A 25,629-nucleotide genomic window follows, 5' to 3' on the forward strand; every position below is an offset into this window, starting at 1 on the left:
TAGATAGGGCCGGGGGGGTGGGTTAGGGAGGGGAAGGTGAGGGGAGGGCGAAAGAAAGTTCCCTCCGAGGCCGCTCCGATTTCGGAGCGGCCTCGGAGGGAACGGAGACAGGCTGCGCGGCTCGGCGCGCACCGGCTGCCCAAAATTGGCAGCCTTGCGCGCGCCGATCCAGGATTTTAGAAGATATGCGCGGCTTCACGCGTATCTTATAAAATCCAGCGTACTTTTGTTTGCGCCTGCTGCGCAAACAAAAGTATGCGAACACGCTTTTTTTAAAAATCTACCCCAATAAGTGCAGGGCCCCTGATTTCCTGCAGCGGACCTTGTCGTGGAATTACTAGGAAAGGCCCAAAAACCTATGGGGCGGATTTTCAAAGGCCCGCGCGCGCTGGTGCACCTATTTTGCATAGGCCACCGGCGCGCGTAAAGCCCCGGGACGTGCGTAAGTCCCGGGGCTTTTGTAAGGGGGCGTGTCGGGAGTGGGGCCTACTGACGCGGCATTTCGGGGGCGGGCCGTGGCGTTTCGGGGGCGGGTCTGGGGGCGTGGTCGAGGCCTCCGGACCAGCCCCCGGGACCGGAGGACGGAGCGGGGCTGCCGGCCGACGCGCACAAAGTTACGCCTGCTTCCAGGAGGTGTAACTTTGCCGACAAAGGTAAGGGGGGGTTTAGATAGGGCCGGGGAGGTGGGTTAGGGAGGGGAAGGTGCGGGGAGGGCGAAGGAAAGTTCCCTCCGAGGCCGCTCGGAAATCGGAGCGGCCTTGGAGGGAACGTAGGCAGGCTGCGTGGCTCGGCGCGCAGCCTGCCGATTTTGCGCAGCCTTGCGCGCGCCGACCCCAGATTTTATAAGATACGCGCGTATCTTATAAAATCAGGCGTACTTTTGTTCGCGCCTGCTGCGCGAACAAAAGTACGCGCTCGCGCAACTTTTAAAAATCTGCCCCTATGTGCCTACTGCCAATTCCACTGCCACTGCCTCCTGCTCTGCTGCTTGCTTGTTGCTGTCACCACCGCGCCCATTCCCGGTCGCTGCCCACCCACTGCTGCTCTCAGGAACTAATTGTCCCCCTTTCTCCTCCATGTTTGCTGGGTGAGTTGTGTGCCATAGTATCTAACTCCTTGCTCCAGAGGGACTTTCATGCAGGGCCAGCCCTTCCTCACGGCAGGCTAGACAATGGCGCACGGCGCAGCAGTATTGGGGGAAGCACTCTGCATACGCGCACAAGTTGAATCTATTGGCCAGTGCCCTAATCTCAGGTAGCAGAGAATAACCTTCTGGTTCTTGATCCAGACCCCTCTCCTCCTAGGCAGCCTGCAGGAACCAGTAGAGGAGGGATGAGCCTGGAGCAGTCAGAGCAGAAATCAGAGCAGAGATCCAGCCACTCTGCCCCTCCTTTTGTCTCCTCTCTCCTTTCCTGTCCTGCAGGGAAAAGGGAGGAGGTGAGGCAAGAGTGGGCAGAGCAAAGGAAAGAAGTGCCATTCTGTTCTCTAATCCAGCCCATTTCTGAATATCTTGCAGGGAACAGGAGGAGAGCGGATGAGGCTGGAGTAGAGAAGAGCTCACTTTTTACCTGCATATTTCTCTTTATCATTTGTGGTTACTTATTCTGTATTTGATGAGGGTTTTTTTTATGTTCACTGTATATGACCAACATTTATTTATTTATGTGCCATCATTCCATAAAATGATCACAAAGGTTTATATAAGTAACATTCATAATTGTTAATCGAATGAAAATGTAATGTTCTAAAACATATTAGATTGCTTACTGACGGTTTAAGACTAAAGGAAATAAATCTGGAAAATACAATAACAAATATGAGTTATTCTGCTAATCTGCAGTTTCTGTGTATGTCAACTTGCTCTGTTTTACCAACAGAAGATGCACTACTAAATAATACATTTGGATTTTTAACCTGCCTTCCAAGTAATGCTCAAGGCAGCTTACAGCATTTTTAAAATAGCTTATAAACTATGTGGCTACCTGAAGCAGTGGGAGAGAAATGGATTAGCTTCAAGTTACAAGGAATGTTAGTGAGAGAAGTGGTTTCCCTGGTTCTCAGCGCGTTGCTCTAACCACTAGGTCACGCCTTCTCCCATCTGGGAAGAACAGTAATGCTCTTCTAGGCCTGGTCGAATATTTGCAGTGCTGCTGTTCATAGGCAGGGTTGTTGCTGTTGGGTCCTGGGAGTTAGTGCTGTTTCGGTATGACAGATTTCCCATATAAGTTTTGAGTGACTTTTATGCAGGGCTTTGTGTTACTTTGCAACTTGCCTGGTAATGGAGGGAGTTTCTGTCACTATTACTGAGAAGACAAACAAACTAGAAATTATTTTGCATGGTATTTATTTATTTATTTGAAAGAAATTATTACCTGCCCTTCCATAGTTCAGGGCAGGAACAAATGAACACTCATAAAAGGAAAAAGGGGAAGCATTCCAGTTCAACCCATCCAGCCAATCATTTAAGAGGCCACTTTCAGCCAATGCGGTATTTCTATTAATTTATACACTTTATTTACTAATTGATTTTATATTTGCGCTCTACCCCAAAAATCACAGATGACACATTAATCAGACTGTGTAATATCATCTCTGAAACATATTATGGATGTGTATAGATGGGTGAAACTTTAATTTTCGGTGCATTGTCCACTGGCACTTTTACTCATGGGTTTTGCACCAGTTCTCAAAGGGAAAGTATAAGCTTCCTAGTCCTTTCAATTATGTATAGTTTTAGGTATTTTTAGGGTGGACATTTTTTTTTTTAATTACAAGCCCTTTTATCAAGGTAAATTGGTATTAGCTACATAAATGACTTTTGAAAATTGGGCTTCCAATGTCCAGTTATGTGTTTTTACAGGACTGTACTGCTCTGGGAGGCGCGGCGGTAACAGGGTCTTCATGAGTGTCAACTTTAATTATCAAAATCTCATGGGGGAAGGTGGCGGTGTATGGATCTGAAAGTTAATTGGTGGGGATGGGGGTGCAAAGCTAAAGGATTGCCTAGAGTGCCTAATAACCATCCCCTGGCCCTACTTTTCCTCAGTCTTAAATAATCTGTTATGGGCTATAGACTGGCAACACTTTTTCTGCAGATGACTCTTCTTTCATCTTGCCAACTTTTCTTCTGTGGAATATTTCCAGACATTGCATGAGTTGAAAATCACCTTGCTAAATTTTCTTCTGTGGAATCACCTTGCCAAATCACCTTGCCAAATTTTCTTCTGTGGAATATTTCCAGACATTGCATGAATTGAAAATCTTGACCAAAGAATGCTATTCAAAGTACTATTTGAAAATTTGTTCCAGCAAACTTACTTGCAAGATCTTTTGCACATTTTCGTAATTCTACTTGTGCCCATTCCTTAAATTTGGGCCTCTGTGGTGCTAAAATATCTGAGCATGGAGTGGAAAAGAAGCCTGCTTGCTTATGCTTGCTCTCAGAGCACTTGCTGGAGAGTTAGTGGTTGATTACCTGCTGGGTAAGGCAAGCAGTATAGGTCCTGCGCCTGAATCACATGGAGAGGTTAGGAGAGAGACAGGAAGTCCCCAGGGGACTGGGAACCTGAGAAACATAGTGGCAAATCTTCTACAAGTGATGCCATAAAGGAAAGCCCCCAGAGGTTAAACGTTTAACCTCCTTCCAGGAGGGGGAAGCAAATAGGGATTTGCTCTGCTATTGCATTTATTACGGATGATGATTGGGTTTTGAATAGCTGCTTTTGAGACTTATATAGTGTGGGGGAGTTTGTGTGTTGGGGCTGTTGAGTCCCCATCATCATGCGTATTGGGAGATTGAGTTGGCTAATAAGCCCCTTCATCTTGTGGGGAATCGGTGCATCAGGGTATAATGGCCATTTCATCCTTGCTCTGGACAAGTAGGGGAGAAGAGAAAATCCTCTGTGCAAACTGGCCTGAAATAAAAGGGCCAGATAGTACAGGGTAATCTACGACCTTCCATGCATAATAACAAGTTGGCACCTGGTCCAAGGCAGATGTTAAACTTTTAACCTTTACAAAACAATCAGAAAATAACAGCTGCAGAGAAGAACCACCCTATTTCCTATGGGCCTGGTAAAACCTAATTTTCATAAGTCACTCCCTAATTTATGCTCCATTCCTAATATCTTGAGGGAAATAAATAACAACTCCATGTTTGTCACCCTGTTTCAAGACTGGAAATGGTGGTAAATAACCACTAAGGAATTAAATAATACCATCCATACCCTCTTTTTCAATAAACAATCCAAGACCATATCACTTTAAGAAAGTTTAAATGACCATCATACTAGGCTTCATCGTTAACATAACATTTTAGGTCTCAGCCTTCTTTATAATCATCAGTCATTATACAAATGTGTGGCCAATCCCAATGAACTCCCTTGTGTTTAGCAACTTATAATTTTTTGAAGCAAAGAAATTGTCCTTAATTTTTGTCCTTAGTTTTTTTTGTTAAAAATTACTGTGATTAACCACACGTGAACCAAAGCTTATCTGAAAAATGCGCTGCATGTTGCACTAATCATTTCAAATTAGAAGCCACCATTTAAATTCAATCATCTCCATAACAGAGGGTGCATTTCACCTAGATCTTCTTCATAGACAAAGCCCAACACGGGACCGTGTTTTGGACCAATGTCCTTTTTCAAGGGCTGAATGATGCATTGTGTGGTCTATACTACGATAATCTTCAAAATGGCATTCTTTTCTGACATGTCAAACATGCTTGCCTTTGCTAGTGGAGTTCTGCTATCGTGAATGCTTCAAGACGCAACATAAGAGATCATACAGCTCTTTATATGATCACACTATATTCTTAGTCGATATATAACTAATGAATTCAAGAAGATTATTGTAAGCCCCTGAGGCAGCCGTTTTGAGACGGCGAAACTCGGCCAGAGTCGGGCTACCCTTGTGTCTCCACTGCAATAAAGGATTGTTTTAAGACTACAGGCATCTATTTCTTTTCTTTCATCCTGACGGCTATTATAGATCGCCTTCCTTCGTGCTTTTTGGTCAGACCAAGGGTCCATCAAGCCCAGCATCCTGTTTCCAACAGTGGCCAATCCAGGCCATAAGAACCTGGCAAGTACCCAAAAACTAAGTCTATTCCATGTTACCATTGCTAGTAATAGCAGTGGCTATTTTCTATTTAATTTCTCAGATAATAGAAGGACCAGGGGCACTCCATGAAGTTAGCAAGTAGCCCATTTAAACCAACTGAAGAAAATTCTTTTTCACTAGCGCATAGTTAAACTCTGAAATTCATTGCCAGAGGATGTGGTTACAACAGTTAAAAAAGGTTTTAAAAAGGTTTGGATATGTTTCTAGAGGTTAATCCATAAACTGCTATGATAGTAATTAATAAGCAATAGTAGCTTGTGATCTATCTAATGTTTGGGTACTTGCCAGGTACTTGGACTTGGATTGGCCACTGTTGGAAACAGGATACTGAGCTTGATGGACCCTTGGTCTGACCCAGTATGGCATATCTTATGTTCTTATGTAAGAAGTCCTTAATGTGCATGTTACTATTTTTTGCATAGGCCCCATACTGTTGTAGATGATATTAAAAAAAAAAAAGCAATAAGGTTACCTTTGGAAAACATGGTTTCCCAAAATATTCACATTTTAACAGGGTGCTGTTATTGAGATAAAATCCATAATTTCTGGTAAATTCTTTTATGCTGAAGTTTTGGTTTCGCTGAAGGAAATCAGAGATATCTTGAGAAATTTTTGAATTGTCATCAACAGCAGATAGGTGAAGAACAGCAGACACAATACTCCATAAGAAAAACACAATGGTGAGGTTGGCCACTGCTTGAGTTTGGTATCTGTTAGAGACAAACAGAAATAGCATGGCTGGATTTTCAATAGTCTGAGTAACTACAGACAAAACCATTTAAAACATGTAAAGCAAACAAACAATGCAATTTAAAAAAACACCTTTAAAAAATGGAAAGGCGAATCTGTTAGTAAGCATAATGACATCTATGATTTTACTTCTGGCAATCACTTCTCTCCAAATCTTTTCCTCCCGAGATGTATGGGCGTTTGGTGTAAGTATTTTTCTAGAAGCACGAGCTGGAAGCTGTTCTTTCACTTTCCTGGATTACTTTGAGTGAATATGAATTGATGGATCATCTGTCCGGTCAAATTTCTTGACAAAACATTTGAAATGATATCTAAGACCGAAACGGAGATTGCTGAGAGAATTAAAATTTTAAATAGCCTTCTCTCTTTTTAATTTTCTTTGCAGTATGTCTAACTTAGAACATTTAAGATGTCTGTTTTATTTTTTTTTTCATTAAGCGACTTTGATTGTAGATCAGGTATAATATTTTGTTCTGCTGTTAATAAATGCAGTGGAAGGAATAGATTCCATTTTGGGGACTAGCACTTAAACTCACGCTAAAACATTTTTAGAGTGTGCATTATTAAAATATTAGTGGATAACTTTCAAACAAATGTGTGCAGCAGCATATACACGCAAATGTGGCCGTGAACAGCTCTACACGTTTTATAACCCACGTGTTTAAAATACACACACCTCTACCCTGCAAGATATGCGCATATGGATAGAAAATCTTAGAAAATTACTCCCCCAGACTTTTTTTCACTGTTTCCTAAGGCTTCTTTCTATTTGAAAAAAATAATGAATTTCCTTTCCTTCCAACATTATTTGCAATAATCCTCTGTCTGTATAGTTTATATTCTACTAGGCGTCTTGTGTGAATGGAACACATAACTGATGTCACAAGTTTAGAGTTTAGCTGATTTTGGAATTAACTAGTAAAGGAGCAGTGAGACCAACACAAAGCTTAAAAAGCCAGTAAAACATATGTACAATACTTTATGATGAATAGTTTTTATCATAAAAATAAATATCATGTTACCTATTCAAATTGCAAAATGTCACAGCTGGAAACTCAATGTTGTTCACATACTGGACCGTTACTGAAGTAGTGGTTGGCCAGCTGAAATAATTAACAAAACGGGTGTAGATCTGCCATGAGACAATGAAGACTGATCCCATGACCACAGACATCCAGAGGAACTTACGAGTCTTGTTGCATGTACCAACAATATTGTGCAAACCATGAAATGAGGTGGAAACTGCAAACTCGTGATCATACTTCTTTCTGTCTTCTGATGGTGGTATAGGATGCTTTAGTAAGTGAGTCCTGATTTTCTCCAAAAGACCTAGAAGAGAGCAAAGACAGCAGATTACTACGAGATATCTTCCTAGTGCATGTTAATACCATGGGAGTAGGGGCGGATTGTAGGAAAATATCAGCCCGGGGGAGGGGGGGGATTTTTCAAAACCAGCCCACAGGGAACCTATCTGGCTCCTTCATATACTTTCTGTGCAGCACGTGCTTCAACAGCTCCCAAAAGCACATCAAGCTGAACTCTGAATGGTACATCATGTGACCTGGAGCCTGGCAGAACTGAGCCAAAATGTCTCCAGCACAAACTTAACATGTTCCTAAATATTTAAGTAGAGCACTCTTCTCATGGATGAGCAAACTGAGCTGATATCATGGATTCCCGGCCTGGTGTTAATGTCTCCTGCCAACCAAACATGTATTCTGCTCTTGCTAATGCGCTTGCTAGTGTGCCCCCTGCTTTAGCCCTGCCACATCATTATGAAAATATCTTGCTTGCAGGCCCTTTCCCATTTGCACTCTCCAGAAGACTCACCAATGCTCCAGCCAGCGGCCTCTCTCAGAGCTCTGCCCAACCACCTCAGACAGAAGCCTCACTAACACTGCACAAGCACTTCTTCCTGGCTCACCTCTTCCCTTTCTATGACTATAGCTGGCCTCCAGTTCCCCAGCCTCGCCTCACTCCCCACGCCAGTACATTCCCATTGACCGTGTCCTGCACAGTCTGCTGCTTTTATCACTAACACTGGGCTATTTCGAAATGACCCTCCCTATGTTTTGCAATTTCTGAAATATCAGAAATTCCACAGGAAAAAAAATGGGCAAGCAAAACATTATGCAAAAAGCACTATGGAGCTTTAAATCCTTTCAATTGTTAAAAACGTAGCCCTTCTCAAGGCAAAGCATAGCATAGCTCTCTGCTTCAATGGCAGGGGAGAAGAAAAACTGATACTTCACGCATATCAAGCATAACTCTCTGCTTCAACGGCAGGGGAGAAGAAAAACAACCAATAAGGGCTGAATAACATAGTCTGGGTAAAACAAATAAGCATGGGTGTAGCTTGCTTATTGCGGCGGTTACTACCCCTACTACCCCTAACTAATCAAGCTTGATATTTCACTTGGATGCAGCTCCATCACTGCTCTCTACATTAAAGGTGGGGGTGGAAGGGAAATAGAACCAAAGAGCTAAGACAAACAGATAAGTATGAGAAAAAAATGTGTGAAGCTTGCTGGGCAGACTGGATGGGCCGTTTGGTCTTCTTCTGCCGTCATTTCTATGTTTCTATATGTTTCTAAGAAAGACTTGCCTTTGAAAAAGGACAGAACACAGGTTTATGAGGTAAAAACATCATTTACAACAGCATATATTATATATGTACATGTGCTGATGTGGTGCCAACTAGAGAACCCCTGCAATAAAATTCTTGGACGCCACCCAGGAGTGGCCAGCTCTGGTCCTTAACAGCCACAAACAGGATTTGTTTTCAGTATTTTCACACTGAATATTCTCGAGATATATTTGCGTGTAGGGGAGGCAGTGCATACAAATCTCATGTAGATTGTAGAGAACCTGAAAACCAGCATGCCTTTGGCTGTTCAGGAGCAGAGTTGGCCATCACTGCCTTATGGTATTAGGCCCATTGTAATGCGCATTTAAGCTGGTGGTAGTGGTGGTGGAGGGGGGACCGTTAGAAAGCCACGAGCAAGCTAAATTACAATTATAAAATAGTAAACATCCCATACCAAAAGAGCAGTAACTACCAACACTGAAACAATAGCAACCCTACTTATGAAAAGGCAATACCTCAAATATTACAGCAGGCCCTAGAACACCAATAAATCTACTGGGAAACAGAACAAGCCGGACTGCGACAGATCCCTACAAAGATACTATACACTAGCAAAATACCTTACCTCAGTTACACATACAGACCCTCAGCAAATAGAGAATAAAGAGACCATAAAGAATAAATAGAAATGTGCATACAAAAACTGAACTGGAAACTGCAACAAGCATACTTGGGAAATTTAGATTTCCAGTCACTCTGAGATTTTCATTGATTAGCGGGGAAGAAGGGAGAAAAAGGGATAGATCGGGCAGTGTGCACTCAAACTTTATCTTCTTTCATACACCCACATTTTAGCACACTTGCATGTTCACTTTCACATACACATATATGCCCCCTCACACACACTCTGTCCCGTAACACACACACGCCCCATCATGCACACACTCTCCCCCACACACACACCCTTATACACACTGGGGCGGATTTTAAAAGGGTTACGTGCGTAAATCCTCAGGATTTACGTGCGTAACCGCTCCTGCGCACGCCGAGCCTATTTTGCATAGGCCTGGTGACGCGCGCAAAGCCCCGGGATGCGCCTATGTCCCGGGGCTTTGTGAAAGGGGCGGGGATTCCAGCACAGCGTCCGTGCTGGGGGATCGTGTGCCTGCACTTGACCAGCGCGCACAACCTACGCCTCCCAGAGGCAGGCGCAACTTATGAAATAAAGGTTAGGGAGAGGTTTTAGGTAGGGCTGGGGGGCAGGTTAGGTAGGGGAAGGGAGGGGGAGGTGGGGAGGCAGAGGGAAAGTCCCCTCTGAGGCCATTCCGATTTCGGAGCGGCCTCTGAGAGAATGGGGAAAGCCATCGGGGCTCCCCTAGAGCTCGGCGCATGCAAGCTGCACTAGTGTGCACCCCCTTGCGCCCGCCGACCCTGGATTTTATAACATGCGCGCAATTGCTGCGCATGTTATAAAATTGGGCATACATTTGTGCACATCGGGTAGCGAGCACAAATGTACCCCGTGCACGTAGGTTTAAAAATCCGGCCCACTATCTCCCCTCTCACACCCTCAAACATACTGTTTCCTTGCATACTCACGCTCCATGCCCACTCACATGCTCTCTCCCACTCCCCACCACACTCACTCACTATCTCTTCCCACCCCGAATCCACCAGTGGCAGAAACTTCCTCCTTATGGTTCTGTGGCCGATTGGACTCCCCCTTTATGCTGGCATGAATACATTGGAAGGGCAGGAAGAAAGGGAGGAGATATTCAATTGGCCTGGGTTGACAGGAAGAGAAGAGGCCTCCAATTGGTCTGCAGAAGCAGGAAAAAGGGAGGAGGTATTCTATTGGCTCATGCAATCTAATCCCCCTTCCCTTTTTCCTATCTATGTGGGCCAATCGGACACCTTCCAATCTGTAGGGCCCAAGCGTTTTCTTGTTCCAGACCAGCACAGACTGTTTCTCCAGTAGCAAGGCACCCTGAGTTTTCTGGTGTTGGCCTGGAGACCCAGGAATTCCTTTAGAATTCCAGATTCTCAGAGTTATTTCCACTCTTTATGCAGCGTAACAATGAGAAAATAGAAACATCATCAATCCACATAACAAATCAAACAATTAAATCAAGAAATAAAAAACATCAATCATAACAGTAAAACCATACTAATAAAAAGAATATTTTAAAACAGCTGAAAATAGAATATCCAGTAATTAAAAATGCATATAAAATTATTCAAAGTTCCCAAATAAAATATTTCAGAAGAGAAGACATATCAAATAATAGTTAAAACTAGTAAGGATAAAAATATCCCCCACTCTTCATCCCTAGGAATTTTAGATTCAAATCATCCTGAGACTGCATGGATTAGATGGAGGTGGGGGATGCACACAGACTTTCTCCCCTGTCCCTGACACACACCCATATTGGCATGTGAGCAGAGATAATGCTTAATTTTATATTGTACATGCAAGTACACCCATAATCATTTCAAATATTCCTCCCTTTAATAGCATGCTCACACAACAGACCATGGGGGGGGGGGGGGGGGGGGGGGGGGTGGAGGTAGAGAGAGAGAGAGAGAGACTCTTTTAAAGTGACAATCTGAGGCTCCCTCTATATCCCACTGCAAGAGGGGCACTTTCTATTCAGGGTGGGTTGGGGGGATGTGCGGTATTACAAGGGTCTACAGACCCCTGCACTCTAGGCAAACCAATGTAACACTGCCCCTTCTCCCCCAAAGTACCCCTTTTACAGCATGTTATATTGTCTCTCTAACAGAGTCTCTCCTCTCTCTCTCTCTCAAAAAATCTCCAGAGCTTTGCTTCATCAGGACCAGCAGTACAGTCTTGGGAAAGCCCTGCCTCCTCGTTCTTGACGCACATATTCCGGCATCAGCAATACTTCTAAAATCTACCGGTTAGTATTAATTTATTCACCGCAGGCTGAACAGACCAATCAGAAATCAGTGCTGAACGGATCGGCTCCTTCCATTTCAGTGAGTTCTGAATGAGAATTGGTCCCCTCGCTGACAGAGAAAGCATCAATCTGCTCACAAGTTATTGAAAGAGAAGGAGCAGATCTCCATTAAGTACTGGTTTCTGAACAGAAATTGGGGACTTCACCCTGGAATGAAGTGAATAAATGAGTACTAAGTGCTGTGAGCTGTTAGCTGTTTAGGCACTGTGGGGTAAGTTTTAAAAGGTACACGCGGGCATCCATGCGTGTGCGCTACCAGGTGCGCATACATGGACACCAGATTTTATAACATGCGCACACAGGTGTGCGCATGTTATAAAATCGGGGGTTGGCACGCGCAAGGGAGTGCAGGATTGTGCATCCTGCACGTGCCGACATCCGCGGCCTTCACCCATTCCCTCCCAGGCCAATTTCGGAGCGGCCTCGGAGGAAACTTCCTAACCCCTTAATTTAACCTCCCCCCCCCATAGCCCTATCCTAAATCCCCCTCGACCTTCTTTTTACCTTCTGCGCCTGCCTCTGGGCAGCCTGCCGGCACGCGATCCCCCGGCACAGGGGCAAATGGTCTCTGACCCTGCCCCGTCCCCTCCCCGCCCCTTTTTCGAAGCCCCGGGAGTTAGATGATTGCCGGGGCTTTACGCGCGTCACCGGGCCTTTCTAAAATAGGCCCAGCGTACGTAGGCTTTTTAAAATCCGGCCCTTAGTATTCATCCGAGCAGCAGGAGGTAAGAGTCTCTCCTCCTTCTAATGGGGTCCTGAGGCACATTTAGGGGTTAGGGGTCATGGTAGGAATTTACCATACCACTTTTTTAAAGATAGGGGATGGAGGTGAATGGGGGGAGGGGAGGGATTTTATAGATGCAACTCAGATCACTACAATTTTTTTTAACACCTTAGAGAATTGGAGGGAGGAGCGATTGGAGCCTGTCTTTGTTATCCAGATAACATTTATTTGCATAACTTTACCTGGCCAGTATTGAATATCAGCGATGACCAGATAAAGTTTAGCCATACCCTGGGATCATCTCCTGCACTGCTTCTTTCTGTCTGGCTACATTTTGTGTGGGTACTAATTATATGCCAGGACAAAATGTAACCAGGGAGCAGGGGAAATATTCAAATCTCAGGTTTTGTCTGGTTAACTCCAAGACAAACCATCTGAATATTGACCTTGAGGTTTATCTATCCACATTGCCTCACTTTTTAGGGCACATTTCCCTCTTCTCGTCCATGCTGAAACCTAATTAATTCTTTGAGAATGAATCTGGTATGGCATACCATGTCTCATCCCAGTCTACTCTCCAGCTGTACTGCACTTATTCTGATGTTCGATAGTACCTGTGTTTGTTGTTTTGCCACTGATGGTACATTCTTGTTTTCTAACCCAAAGTGATATAATCTCATTCTCTGTCTAACCCACTAAATCTAATATAAAGATATGTTATATGATTTACAAATGTGTGTATGACATTTTATTGTTTTATTTTAAATTACTATTACTAAGTAGTTACTTTAGTACTAACTGTTCTCTGGTCCTGAGCACTCTTTTCCATCCCTGACATGAGGGGGGATAAGGCTGATCTTGACAAGTTGCCAAAACAATTACTTACAGGAAGAAATCAAGTATTCTGCAATGAACTATAACATGCGATCCTATCCCATCTTGATTTTAATCCAAGCCTTCTGTTTTTGTCTGCCTTTTCTGTGTCTTGATTAGATTGCAAGTTCCATGGATCAGTGACTGCCTCGGGTGTGTTTATGTACAGTGCTGTGTACATCTGCTAGCACCATATAACTACACAATAGCAGCAACTGCAGTAATAGTAGCTGAAGGTCCTACAGCTTTGTCATGGGTCTTGAGTGTGTTTTAAATGGAGAAAGAGTGGGAGGTGCAGTTCTATTTTTTAGAGGATAATTGTGTGACATTGTGCACAAGTGAGCTGGCAAACACATGCATGACTTATGCCAGTTTTCAAAGTGGACTTTTTTTAGACACCTAAGTCTGCTTTGAAAATTATTCCACTGAATTTACCTGCACACAACATACTCCTGCTGTTTAATGCATGGACATTTTTTCCTAAACATTTTTACATGATATTGACTGAATTTTCAAAAGTATGCACATAAGTGTAAACCCTTCCCCAATTCTGACTCAGGGAAAGCCTCCACTAGGTCCAGATGAACTCAAGCGTGAACCAAGACATTCGCACATACGTTTGCCTGGATGTTTGGGGGCAATTTTTTAAAAAGCCCATTTCTGCAAGCAAAATACATAGCAATGTCAATGGACTAAGTCAAAAGGTCAAAGGAAACAAATTTGAATTAGAAGCTGTGAATTCATAAATATTATTAGCAAAATAATACCTTAGGTCATTTCTGTTTATTTGAGCCAACACATTTCCTCACGGTTTTTCTCTGGGCACTGTAAATTTAACAATTTCTATCACTCACCTTACTGTAAGTTTTTGAAATGAAAACATGATTTTTTTTGTATCTTACCTGGAATCACTAGCTTAGCAAGGAAGGAACAATTAAAAATGTCTCTGTAACATACCTTTGTCATTTAATGATTTGGATTTCCCAGTTTGGTCCATTGGTTGCTTAGATTTCTGAATGATGAGACAGATAAACTCATTTCATAGTTGATAATAATTCCAGTTAATGGTTTTTATAGAAAGTAAAAGGGGAGGATATTTTTCTAGCCATTCAACAATGAGCAAGTTACCTGCCTTTGTTGCTATACTCTGTGACCTGGGCAAACACTAATTAATTTTTATGGTAGGATTAGATTATGGAAGCATCTGCTGGTTAAATGGTAGATCAATATAATTTGTGGTATTTGTTGCCTTCTGAAGTTAGACACTTGTTTGAATTATTCGGTTGTGTTTCTGATATATGTGTTCTGATTGTACGAAATGAAATCATAATATAAGGAACAGCTACTACTACTGCTGCAAAAGAAAGCTAAAGATTTATTCAGGAAAAGAGAGGGGAAGCAGCTCATAATTCTTTTGTTTAACTTTGAGGTCAATATTCACAAGGGATTGTCCAGGTAGCCTTTGAGTTACTCAGATAAACCCTAAGTTCTAAATATCCCACCCCTCTCAATGGCAAAATCGTAGCTGGGTAAGTACTTGGCTAAACTTTAGTTGGATAAAGAGGCAGGGAGGAGGTGGAGGAGGAAGAAGATTACCTGGCTTTATTATCGCCATCGCTTTCCCGAACAGCTGATACCGGGGGTAAAGAGAGCTAGCCTGCCCCGACGAAGCTGTAGGGAACGTCCGGGGCCAGACATCATCAGGGAGGAGCCGGTGGAGAGCTCCTCAAAAGCCAACCCTCTTGCGGCGCGCAGCCGACACCGGCGCGCCACCCAAGCCGCGCACACCTAAGGGGCGCACAGCTTTGCCCGGAAATTCTGGTCAGTGGTGATATATTCAGATCTCCTCCACCTGTAGTAAGTAATAATTTCTTTTTCTTATATTTGTATATCCTTCTTTGAAGCCTCCAAGCAGCATCCAAGCAGGAATCAAAATATTTAATTGCTGGAAATTGAAAACTTTCAAATTTCTTGTTGTTTATTTCTTCCTGGTATTTAAGAATGCCACACACAAAAAGGAAGGGGAAACTGAGGGAGGTGACTACCACATCCTCCCCAATGACCCCCTCACAGTTAAAAATAGAAAGTTTTTTCAACACAGTCCCTGAAAATACTCCCGTTGAAGGAGGCGCTGTGGTATCCACTATTGAGCTTGATGTGGATTCCCCAGCCTCAGTTACCTCATTTCCAAGCCGCTCGCACGTGATACCAGGATGGGGGCGGAGTCGGGGCGGAGTCAGCCCCGGAAGAGGAGACGTCGGGGCCGACTCTGCGCCGAAGCCGCGGACAGCAAAAAGGTAAGTGCCTTTTCGCTGCCTATTTCGCTCCCAGTAGCTACACCTCCTATGATGGCGCTATTGGGTGCGAAACCGGCAGCGATCGCACCGCAATGGTGCAATTTCTGCCGGCTAGCACAGGCCCGCCCCCCATTTTGGCCCCCCACCCCTCATCTTCTAAAGTATCGCAGGCCTGCGATACTTTAGAAAATGAGGCCCTGAGTCTGGGCGCGCCGAATACTCCTTCCCCTCCATGTGGAGATAGACCATCTTTACTTAGAGAAATCGAGTTTAACCTTGAAACATTTGGGGAAAAGGTTCTACAAGAAGGAGGTGGAGTAGGACTTTGTAAACGAGGTGAAGGAGGAATCTCTGACACACGTAAAGACCTGACTGGTGTTGGAGTCCCAGATTTAGCTGCCATTTTTCCCAAAAAAGTGGAAAAGCCTTCAGTAATTATGCTTGATAATGTCTGGACTGTAATTATGACCCTAGAAAAATCTATATCCACTTTGACTAATGTAGTAACAGATGTGAATAAAAGGATGTTGAAAATGGAACAGCAGAATGCGATACAGAGTATACAAATGAAAGAACTAGATCAGAAGGTTGTACAAATAGGAAAAATACAAAGTGGACTAATACAAGGAGAAATAGTTCAGCAAAAAAAGTTGGAAAGAATTGAAAATGAACTGAGATATCTGAATTTGAGGGTGATTAATTTCCCTCAAATTAAATGTATCTCGATTCAAGAACAATTTAAACAATACATGAATACGGTGCTAAAAATTCCAGCAGAATCTACACCACCATTGGTGAAAATATATTTCCTAACTGGAAGAAGATCGAAAGAGGAAGAAAAACGGGAGCCTCTTATTGTAACTGAGCTGCTTGAGTCATCAAACGAGGAGATAGTTGAAAAAAGAGGAACAGTTCTGGTTAAATTTATTTTTCCCTCTGATAGGGATATGGTATTGAAATTGTACTTGAGGAACCGGACTGTTAAGAATTACAATCAACAAATCTGGACCTTCCCTGATATAACAAAAGTGATTCAAAATAGAAGAAAGGAATTTTTAGCCTTGAAAGATCTGGTAGATCAAGTGGGAACTCAAATGACTATCCGGTACCCTAGTAAATGTATGTTAAAATTGAATAACATAAATTACATCTATTTTGAACCATCAGATTTAGAAAAGTTTCTAGAGGCTAAGAAGCTGATTGGGACACGGTAGCTGAATAAGGGTATTCGCATAGCAGTAATCAGCAGGGTAAATACTATTCCAGTCTAATTTAAATATTTAACTTTCTTTGAAATACGCTCAATCTAAAATTTTGATTCTTGCCTATTTTCATTGTAATAGGATGTCTAATAATGGGATATACTAAAAGTTTAATATGATTTCCTTAGAATTTTATGATATAATGTTTTCCTTTTTTCTTTATTGTTAAGGATTTTGGTTCTAGAACTATTGTAAAGATAGACATCCGTAATGTATTATGACAGTGTAGTGTCATGAATTAAAAAATTCAATAAAGTTTAAATTAAAAAAAAAAAAAGAGACAGGGTGGTGGGATATTCCGGGGGCATGGATGAGAGTTATCCAGCGAGTCCGATATTCAGCACTAGCAGGATGCACTTATCCAGGTACCTCTGCTCAGGTAAACCGCTGACCTAAAGTTACCCAGGTATGTACTCATTCAACGAAATGCTTAGCCAGCTTAGTACTGCTGAATATCCACTGAAATAACCTGGGTAACTCACATTCTTTCTCAGTATCAACCTCTTTGAATTTATTTTAACTATATGAAATTCCGGTGTAATCCGGAATTGCTCTGCGAATGAATCAAATTTCTAGGAAGAAATATGTAAAACAAAACGTACTTGCTATGGTCTGTGCAGCAGATGAAGTAATTTACTGAAGATCTGGGGAAATAAATGTACCTTGTTAAAATATAAAGTGCCATGCAGTATAAATATGAATCTGTACAGCAGATACATGCTGATGGTGACATATTTTTTTATATTTGCCAAGAAGTATTCATTCAATTTTTTATCAATGTGAAGTTGTTCAATCTGCAACATTTTGTGATCAAATGAAACTGTCTGATCTGCTTGGCTGTACACAGGTTATTCACTTGCGCTGCTTCATCTGTCTAGTTAATTTCCTTGGTCAGTCTCATTACCTGTGGTTGTACGTGCTTCTCAGCCATTATGTCAGACATCCCCTACACTCTCAAGTTCTTGGAGATATCTTCCTACCTGGGAAGCTTGTTCTGGTGATATGATCTCCTACAAAAGCAGTTTTACTTTCTTAAGGTATACTTGGGAAATCCACTGCTTATCCCTTTGTATAAGCAGCATGGAATCTGTTTGTTTATCTTTTGGGATCTTAGCAGGTGCTTGTGACTGGACTGGCCACTATTGGAATCAGGATACTGGTCTTGATGGAACTTTGGTCTAACCCAGTATGGCGAATCTTATGTTTTACATTCTGATTGCTGTTACACTGCCTGTGAAATGAAAGAGAAGTAAAAGTAAGCAATAAATTACAAATACATTCTTACAGTATTCCTATATGGCAGGATGTCATCACAATGGGGCCGATGCAATACTTTGGTGCAAAAAGCAGGCGCTGAACAGTCAGCACCCCCTTTCTTAACGCACCCCAGGTGCCCCCCTGGGGGCACCATGCAATATTTAAATTAGGGGGGTCGCGTTAGCAACGAGGCGCTAGGTCGCTTGTGCGCCCCTAGCACTTCTTTGCTAAGGAGAGCCCGAGTGCATCAGCCCTCTGCCAGTTAGGAAAACTGACACCAAGTTTATCGGCGTCGGTTTCCCTAAACCGCACAGTCAGGGGGTTCAGGAAACGGATGCTTCTCAACTGAGCGTCCGTTTCCTGCACCCAACTGCCGGTGTTTTTTTTAACTTTTTTTTTTTGGTTTAAAATTAGTTTAAATTTTTTCTCTTACTTAATATCGCAACGATATTAAATAGGAGCCAGTACAAAAAGCAGTTTTTTCTGCTTTTTGTACTAATTTAAGGAGCGCTCAGCAATTAACACCTACTCCAGGGAGGCATTACTTTCTGATCGCTAAATGGGCGTCCTAAGACGCACATTTTTTTTTTTTGCAACAGGAGTGAATGCTAATAGCCTCAAACACATGCATTTGCATGTGATTAGTGCTATTAGATTCACTCCGCGTTGGAGGTATGTTGTAGAAGCTCTAATCCCTTTATTGCATAAGGGGATTAATTAGCGCCTATACAACCCGCGTCCAACTGCGGGTTATACAGTGCGCTCGGCTGAGCGCACTGTATTGCATCGGCCACAATATCATAGACTTGATCAGCAGTATTTTCTGTCTATATGCAAGCACAAGATTTCCAAGGCTTACATTCTTAATTGAGATCAAATGACTGGCGCTGAAATCATCCTCATATCAACTTAGCTGTGATGAGCTGGGCATAGAATTTGTATGACCAAATCAAGATTACCGAAGATCACATTTCGAGGTCAATTTTCAAAGTCTTAAGGGCCTTTGCACTAAAGCTTAGAGTGCACTGAAGGCCATTTAGCACGTGCTAAAATCAATAGGTTATACATAAAGGCCATAGTGTGCAAGTTAAACCATTCTGAAAAGTAACCTACAATGTTACTATGTATGGCTTCCAAGGCCATTATAAATATTTTGTTATGCTTTTAGGGTTGATACTGTTTACCACTATCTGGTTTAGAGCAGATTGGAAAACCTACTGTTCTCAAGGGCCACAAAGGGTCTGGTTCTCAGGATATCTCTCTGCATGAGACAGATTTGCATGCAATTTGGAGCAGTGTTCTTGCAAATCTATCTTGTGCATATTCATTGGGAATATTCTGAAAACCCAACCGGTATGTGGCTTTCAAGGACAGGAGGTTCCCAGGCCCTGGTTAGGAGGATCAATTTTATACATAGCAATGTTTTGTAAAATAGATAAGTGAATAAACTTTACCCTGACTCTTCAAAGCAAACTTATGCGCATTGTTGCACTTTAGAAATTCCTGTGTAAGTTCCCTGGTACGTGTACAAACTCAAAAGCACAAGGTTATGTCTGATTCATAAAGGTGTAAGTTTTGCAGGTTAACTTACATGCTTACTTTGGAGTGGGTAATTTTCAACGGCCTGAGTAGGGTTAAAGTTTAACTTTGATTTCATCCTTAGATGTTAGTCTGAATTTTCAAAGCGGACTCATGCGGATAAGTCTGCTTTTAAAATTGCAAGTGTGCATGGGACCCAGATCAACGTACTGCTCGTTATCGGGTGCAAATGCGTGCGAGCAGACTGATGCTGATACTTTTGCAAAATGAAAGTATGCATACAAATGGTTTCCCCATCCCCAGTGCCACCTCCCTTGAATACCTCTCCCTGGCGTGTGTAAAAATATGCACAAAACAGGGTCACACACATAATTTTATGTGCACTGAGCCCCAGGCTATTTTATGGCAGTTATATATGTGCAAAAACTGTGTTTTATGCACATAAAAATGGCTTTGAAAATTCACCCCTCGGTGCCAAAAAGGAGTATGCACTGCTAATGGAAACAAGCAGGAATAACAGTGTTCAACTTAAAAATGTAATTTCTCTTTAGAGGTCAGATGTAGGCTTGCTGTTCTTCATGTTAACCAGCAGGTGGCAGCAATATTCTTCAGCTCCAGTCACTTCAACTGCTATAAAGGAATGTTTCAGAAAAATCAGGCCCCTGTTAAGGTTGTACTTAGGGCTATTATTTACCTATTTTGGGGTTGCAAAGGAAGCATTTGCCAGCTCCTTCTAGGAACATTGATTCATTATCTATGGAACAGTGATAACATATCTATATTTTGGAACAAAGTGATTAATTTCATGAGGGACCATATTATTTTATTTATTTTACTTATATTCTTCCTTTTGGCATGTCTAAAATGTCACCCAGTGAAAAATGACAAAGTATGGCTATTATGAATATAAAAAAGAGCCATACAGATAAATTGTTACTTGTCAATTATTGAACATTTAGGGGGTAATAATCACATTGATTTCCATGGGAAAACACCCAGGGGCCGATTTTAAATTTTGTGCACTTGGGGTACATTTGTGCGTGCTACCCGGCATGCACAAATGTACACCCGATTTTATAACATGCGCGAGCAGCCTCTCAACTGATCAATATGACAATGCCAGATCCGCCCATCAGTAGTCTGGACCTTGTTTGGTAGAAGTTCAGCTGATCTCAATGATGGAAGCAGGGACCCACTTCAGGCCAGCCACATAACCTCTATCAAACACAGGGTCTTGTAGTGTAAATTAGAGCAAGGTAGATGAGCCTATTTATTTATTTATTTATTTGGCACTTTTATATACCGATATTCTTGTAAACAAGTTACAAATCACCTCGGTTTACATTCTAACAATAACCATTTGCACAAGCCTAGGGAGGAATCTAGTTCCAGTTTCTGCTTGAGTTGTAATTCTGCAGTGAGGTCAGGATAGAGATGGCCTAAGCATGCCTTTGGGTGGCATCCCATAAATGTTTCTGTCAGACTGACCCTTGTGGTTGGACAAGGTGTGACATGTTGCAAGATGAAGAATCAGGAATGGCTAGTAAGTCAATGATTCTCTTTAATGCATCTTTTGTTGACTGCACAATCCGCTCTGCCAGGCTTGAGTTTGTAGGATTTCTGAGAATTTTTCCTTCCAGTTTAAATTTACTTCTCATTCGAACCTTTCTGAAAAAACATTTCAGTGTGTTGTGTGTATCAGTTTGATTTTTCACTGAGTAGAATCTTGTTTCTTCTGTTTCATTAAAATCAACCTTCACTTTGCTGTATTTCCCAGAATTTCCATGCAGGAAGACTGAAAGCACAGCTACAGTGAACCAATGGCCTTGTTTTTCACTCTCAGCACCTTGCTGTGGTGTTGTCAGTTGCCTCACTTGATACTGCTGCTGCCCTGCTTGCCTGCAACTCACGCCCTGCCCCCTCTTGGTTCAGTACCTTGCTCTGATGATGTACCACTCTCCTGGCCCAATCTGTTCCTCCAGCTGTGCTTATCTGTTAGTTATAATGCTGTTGTTTTTGTTCCCAGAGAGAAAAACAACAACAACAAAAACCCAGAAGAAAATAATTTTTCTCTTTCCTGCCCCTCTCTGAATATCTTGTCTTGGGATGCCATACCTGGAGCATTGCTTCTGATGCTGCCTTCCCTACTCCTGCCGTTGCGGTTGTCCTACCCTCTCTTCATGCCCTGCCTCTCTCCTAGTTTAGTGACTTGCTGTGATGACATAGTACCACTCTTATTTCCTGGTCTATTTCTCTGGCTGTGCCTCTCCTAGTTATGCTGGGGTGTTTTGTCCCCAACAACAAACAATGAAAAAAACCAACCTTTCTCCACCCATTCTGCCTCTTTCTTGGTTCAGCACCTTGCTGTGTTATTCTGCCACTGTTCCTGCTCGTCCTGCTCCTAACCCTCTCATGGTCCCTTGGAGAATTCCTGCCACGGCTGGTACCATTTTGATCCTCTCACATTGCCTTGTGGTACAGAATTGATATAGGAGGGCTCTACGTTTCTAAAATAAAAATAAATAAATGCCAGTGTTGATGATGCCCTTTGCCCTTCACATTATGCCTTGAAGTGTTGATACTATTGTTTATTGCTATACTCCTGAGTCTCTGCCGCTCTGCTTGCTGTCTTACCTCTCACTCTGTGCCTTGTAGCTTTCGTGCCACTGTGCTATTTGCCATATCCCTCACTTTATATATTGGAGCTTTGACGCTAATGTATTTAGAGCAGCTTAAGCCCTACTATAAGTTATACTGAGTGCATTAGTTAACACTGGGAATCTTCTAGCAAGGGGGAGATCCAAGGGATTGAATGTGTTTTTGGTGAATGAAAGGATGGTTCCTTTCCCCATAGGGGATAGGTCAGAAGGAGGTCTGTACAAATGCCTCCCATGAGGTACAGGGTAGAGATGGATCAGGAGTAAAGGAGTTAGAGTGGTGATAACTAAGGAAGTGTGGCTGGTGGTTCCTAGGGTCTGTGAGGTTGGAGTTGGAAGAGTGTTCTGAAATTGAAAGATCTGAGAGCAGAGTTGAAGAACCTGGAAAACAAGAAGTGGCTGCTAAGAGTTATTTGTCCTGACCTGGGCTCCCAGGAATGTTTCTGTGGATGATAAACATCCCTCTGCAGGAAGACAGGACCATCAGAGGAAAGTGGGAGATTGGACCTGAGCACCTTATTGAAGTGTGAGTATTTGGAGAAATTTCAGAAAAGATTCTATCTTCTTTGCTGGGCTAAACAACAGAGTGCCAGAGTAAGGAGGAGTAGAGCTACTGGAGAATAACAGACTTAAGAACTGTGTATTTTGAAAGTGATTGACATGATTACTGGAGAACAGATAGTTGGGGGGTTTTTTTGGCTGTGAATTTGTATGGACTTTGTGTTAAACTTGTTGATGTGACTGCTGAAACGTTACTATTTTTTCCCTAAGTAAACTTTTTTTTCTTGTTTGGAGGACAACGTTTTATAGATTTTTTTTTCCAGGTGGTAACTCTCTCAGGGGCCTAGCAGGAGTGTCCTGCCCATATTGCATGGGATCCAGAACTTTGCACCCACCCTGGTTGAGCAGTCCAGTGCTCTCCCAGGCTGGGAAGGTAACCCTCTCCAGTGAAGGGGAGGGGTTTACATATGCTTGCTGACCCTCATGCTATATCTTTACATGTACTTGCTGTCTTAACCCTCATTCTATATCTTGGGATTTTGACCACTGTGTTTTCTGCCTTACCCCTCTTTCAATTGCTGGGGGTGTTGATGCTACTTTGTGCTTTTTATTTCTAACAAAAGCGACTGTCTGTTGTGTATGTATATGAGTCTAGTCCACACCACTGGGTATGCTGTAACACTATAAACCCCAAGCTAACTACCATACCTCTCACGTTAAGCCTTAGGGTATGTATGCCACTGTAGATGATGCTTTGCAATCTCACATGGGTTAGGGCATTAATGCCGTTATTTGGACTACCTTGCCCAATGTTTTAACATGCGTTGAGATTGTTCATGGTCCTGTTGATACCTCATTACCCTTCTTTCATGCCTTGGGGTGTGTTTGCTACTGTTTCTGCTGCTTCTCATCTCTCAGTGTGCCTTGGGGTATTCATGCCACTGTTGTGGATGACCTTTGCCCCTCTTTTGTTGCCTTCTGGCGTTAATACTACTATTGATGGTGACGCCTGCCCCTCTTTTGATGCCTTTGGGTCTTCTTGCCTCTCTGAGTTTCGTTGACCACTTTTACACAACCTTGGAGTGTTAATGCCACTCTTCTTGCTACTTTACTCGCAACTATGGTTTGTGGTTTTAAACACCAGTGCATCTACTTCTCTGAGCTTCTCTTGGTGGTTTTGGGCCATGGATGTTTCCGCACCTGCTGTCTTTGAGGTTCTTTTCAAAGTTCCTTATGGTACTTACTGACTATTATCTTGTTATGACAATCCGATGCTTTACACACTTGCTGCATCTCTCAAATCATGGTCCTTTGGGGTGGTGTTCATACCACTGTTAATGCTACTTTGCTGCTCTTTTAATGTGTTCGTAGTTTGATGCCACTCTTCTTCCTGGTTTAGCCTTCTCTCTACTGTGTTTTATTCTATCACAGATAATTGTATGCTCTGTGTGACTGTGCGAGCCTAATCTACTAGGTGACAGTGTATTATTGTAAGATTAAAAACCCCATAGCATACCCCTCACTGTATGCCTTAAAGACTTAATGCCACTCTTCTTGCTGTGTTGATCTGTAACTATAGTTTGTGCTTTTAAAAGCCAGTGCTGTTGCTGCTTCAAATCTCTCTTGGTACCTTTGGGTGGTTCTATCTCTGCTCTGGCTGTCGTCAAGGTTGTTTTCAAATTCCCTGGTAACACCTTGGGCTATTCTTTCCTCATTTAATGCTGCTTTTCTCCTCTGCCTTGGAATGTTAATGCCTCTGTTTGGGTTACTGTAAACTCCGTTCCTAGACCAGAACCCTTACCGCACTAAGTTAAGGTAATTGGTATGTGTGGGGTTTCCTACAATAAATAAATTTCACTCTTAGTGTAATGTTTCTCTTTGGATGGTAACCTAAGAGAGGGATCAAAATTTCATATCCTTTCTATCAAGATCAATAAAGGAGGGGCCCTATTTTATCCTACTGAATAATCAAATACTATATATACAATGTGTTTCCAAATTTAAAAAAAAATATATTTTGTAACACAGGTAACTTAAAAACCAGCTTGCAGATTATGGGTGTGGACCCTTGGACTGTGGTGGAGTTGGCGCAACCTGCAGGGAGGAGCTTTGCTGGTCCACAGCATCAGCTGGCAGAGCTGGCAGAAGCAGAGACCCCACTTGAGCTTCATAAATACCAGCCCACGTTCCCCTTAGCTTGAGTCCTTGGGTGCTGAGGTGGGCTGGACTGAGGCGTGCGCCTTTGTGGAGGTGAAGATATTGTAAGTGATATTTTTACTTCTGAAAATTGTGCTTTGAATGTTCTTTTTCATGTAAAATCTGTTATTATAAATAAATGCATAATTTTTAACTGTGTATGAGGAGGGTGTGATGGGGTGGGGAGTGCGAGGTACCTATGGCCAAGTGAAAAACTGCGTCCTCGTCCATCACACAACTCAAGACACCATGAGTTGGGAGACACTGTTCAATGTTTATATAGCAACACCTATGGCCAGTGCAAAGGTATTAGGTGCCGTAAGAAAACTTTACAGTGAGGAGGGTGTAATGGAGTGGGGATAGAAGAAAAGAGTGAATGTTTCTGATTCTACATAGCTCATTTTTTGGATATATGATAATATGCTTTTCCAACTAAACTGAAAAGATTGATATGTATGGGGATTCACCCTGTCGCTGACTTCAATTCAGTTTATTAAATGGATGTACATGGAAGTTAACCTTGTCATTGATTCTGTGTCAATGGACTTTTGCGTGAGTATTTTATATTAAGCTATTTGGCTGTTTTTCATCTTGAATAAGCTTTATGACATTTTGTTACAATAACTAATAAATATTTTTGTATAAGACAAAACTGGTATATTTGTTCCTTCATCTGTATTTTTGTATCTAACTATCTAAATCCATATCTATATATGTAACATCCCCTTGACTGCTTACCTCATGGGGCATTCCTGGGACTAGGACCAACCTGGTGGGAGCCCTCCTTCGGCAGACTGCTTCGGTCCTCACATTCTTGGTGCCTGGTGCCTCCACCTAGGGAAGAAGTTTTTAGTGGGTGGACAGTGAACAAGGCTGGCAGT

The 25,629-nt window shown here is 42.5% G+C and overlaps 1 protein-coding gene across 1 annotated transcript in view; it reads right to left on the bottom strand.

The window, feature by feature from the left end:
* Positions 1–17,529, bottom strand: part of ASIC5 (acid sensing ion channel subunit family member 5) — a 64,831-nt gene extending 47,302 nt beyond the window's left edge. Inside the window, exons 1-4 of the mRNA XM_029603798.1 lie at positions 17,503–17,529; positions 13,997–14,051; positions 6,897–7,203; positions 5,597–5,834 (exon numbers count right to left, since the gene is read on the bottom strand). Of these exons, the coding sequence (XP_029459658.1) occupies positions 5,597–5,834; positions 6,897–7,203; positions 13,997–14,051; positions 17,503–17,529 (627 nt within the window). The remainder of the gene's footprint in view (positions 1–5,596; positions 5,835–6,896; positions 7,204–13,996; positions 14,052–17,502) is intronic.
* Positions 17,530–25,629: the final 8,100 nt, after the last annotated feature.

This window comes from Rhinatrema bivittatum, chromosome 1, assembly GCF_901001135.1.
Source record: "Rhinatrema bivittatum chromosome 1, aRhiBiv1.1, whole genome shotgun sequence".
Lineage (NCBI taxonomy): Eukaryota > Metazoa > Chordata > Amphibia > Gymnophiona > Rhinatrematidae > Rhinatrema > Rhinatrema bivittatum.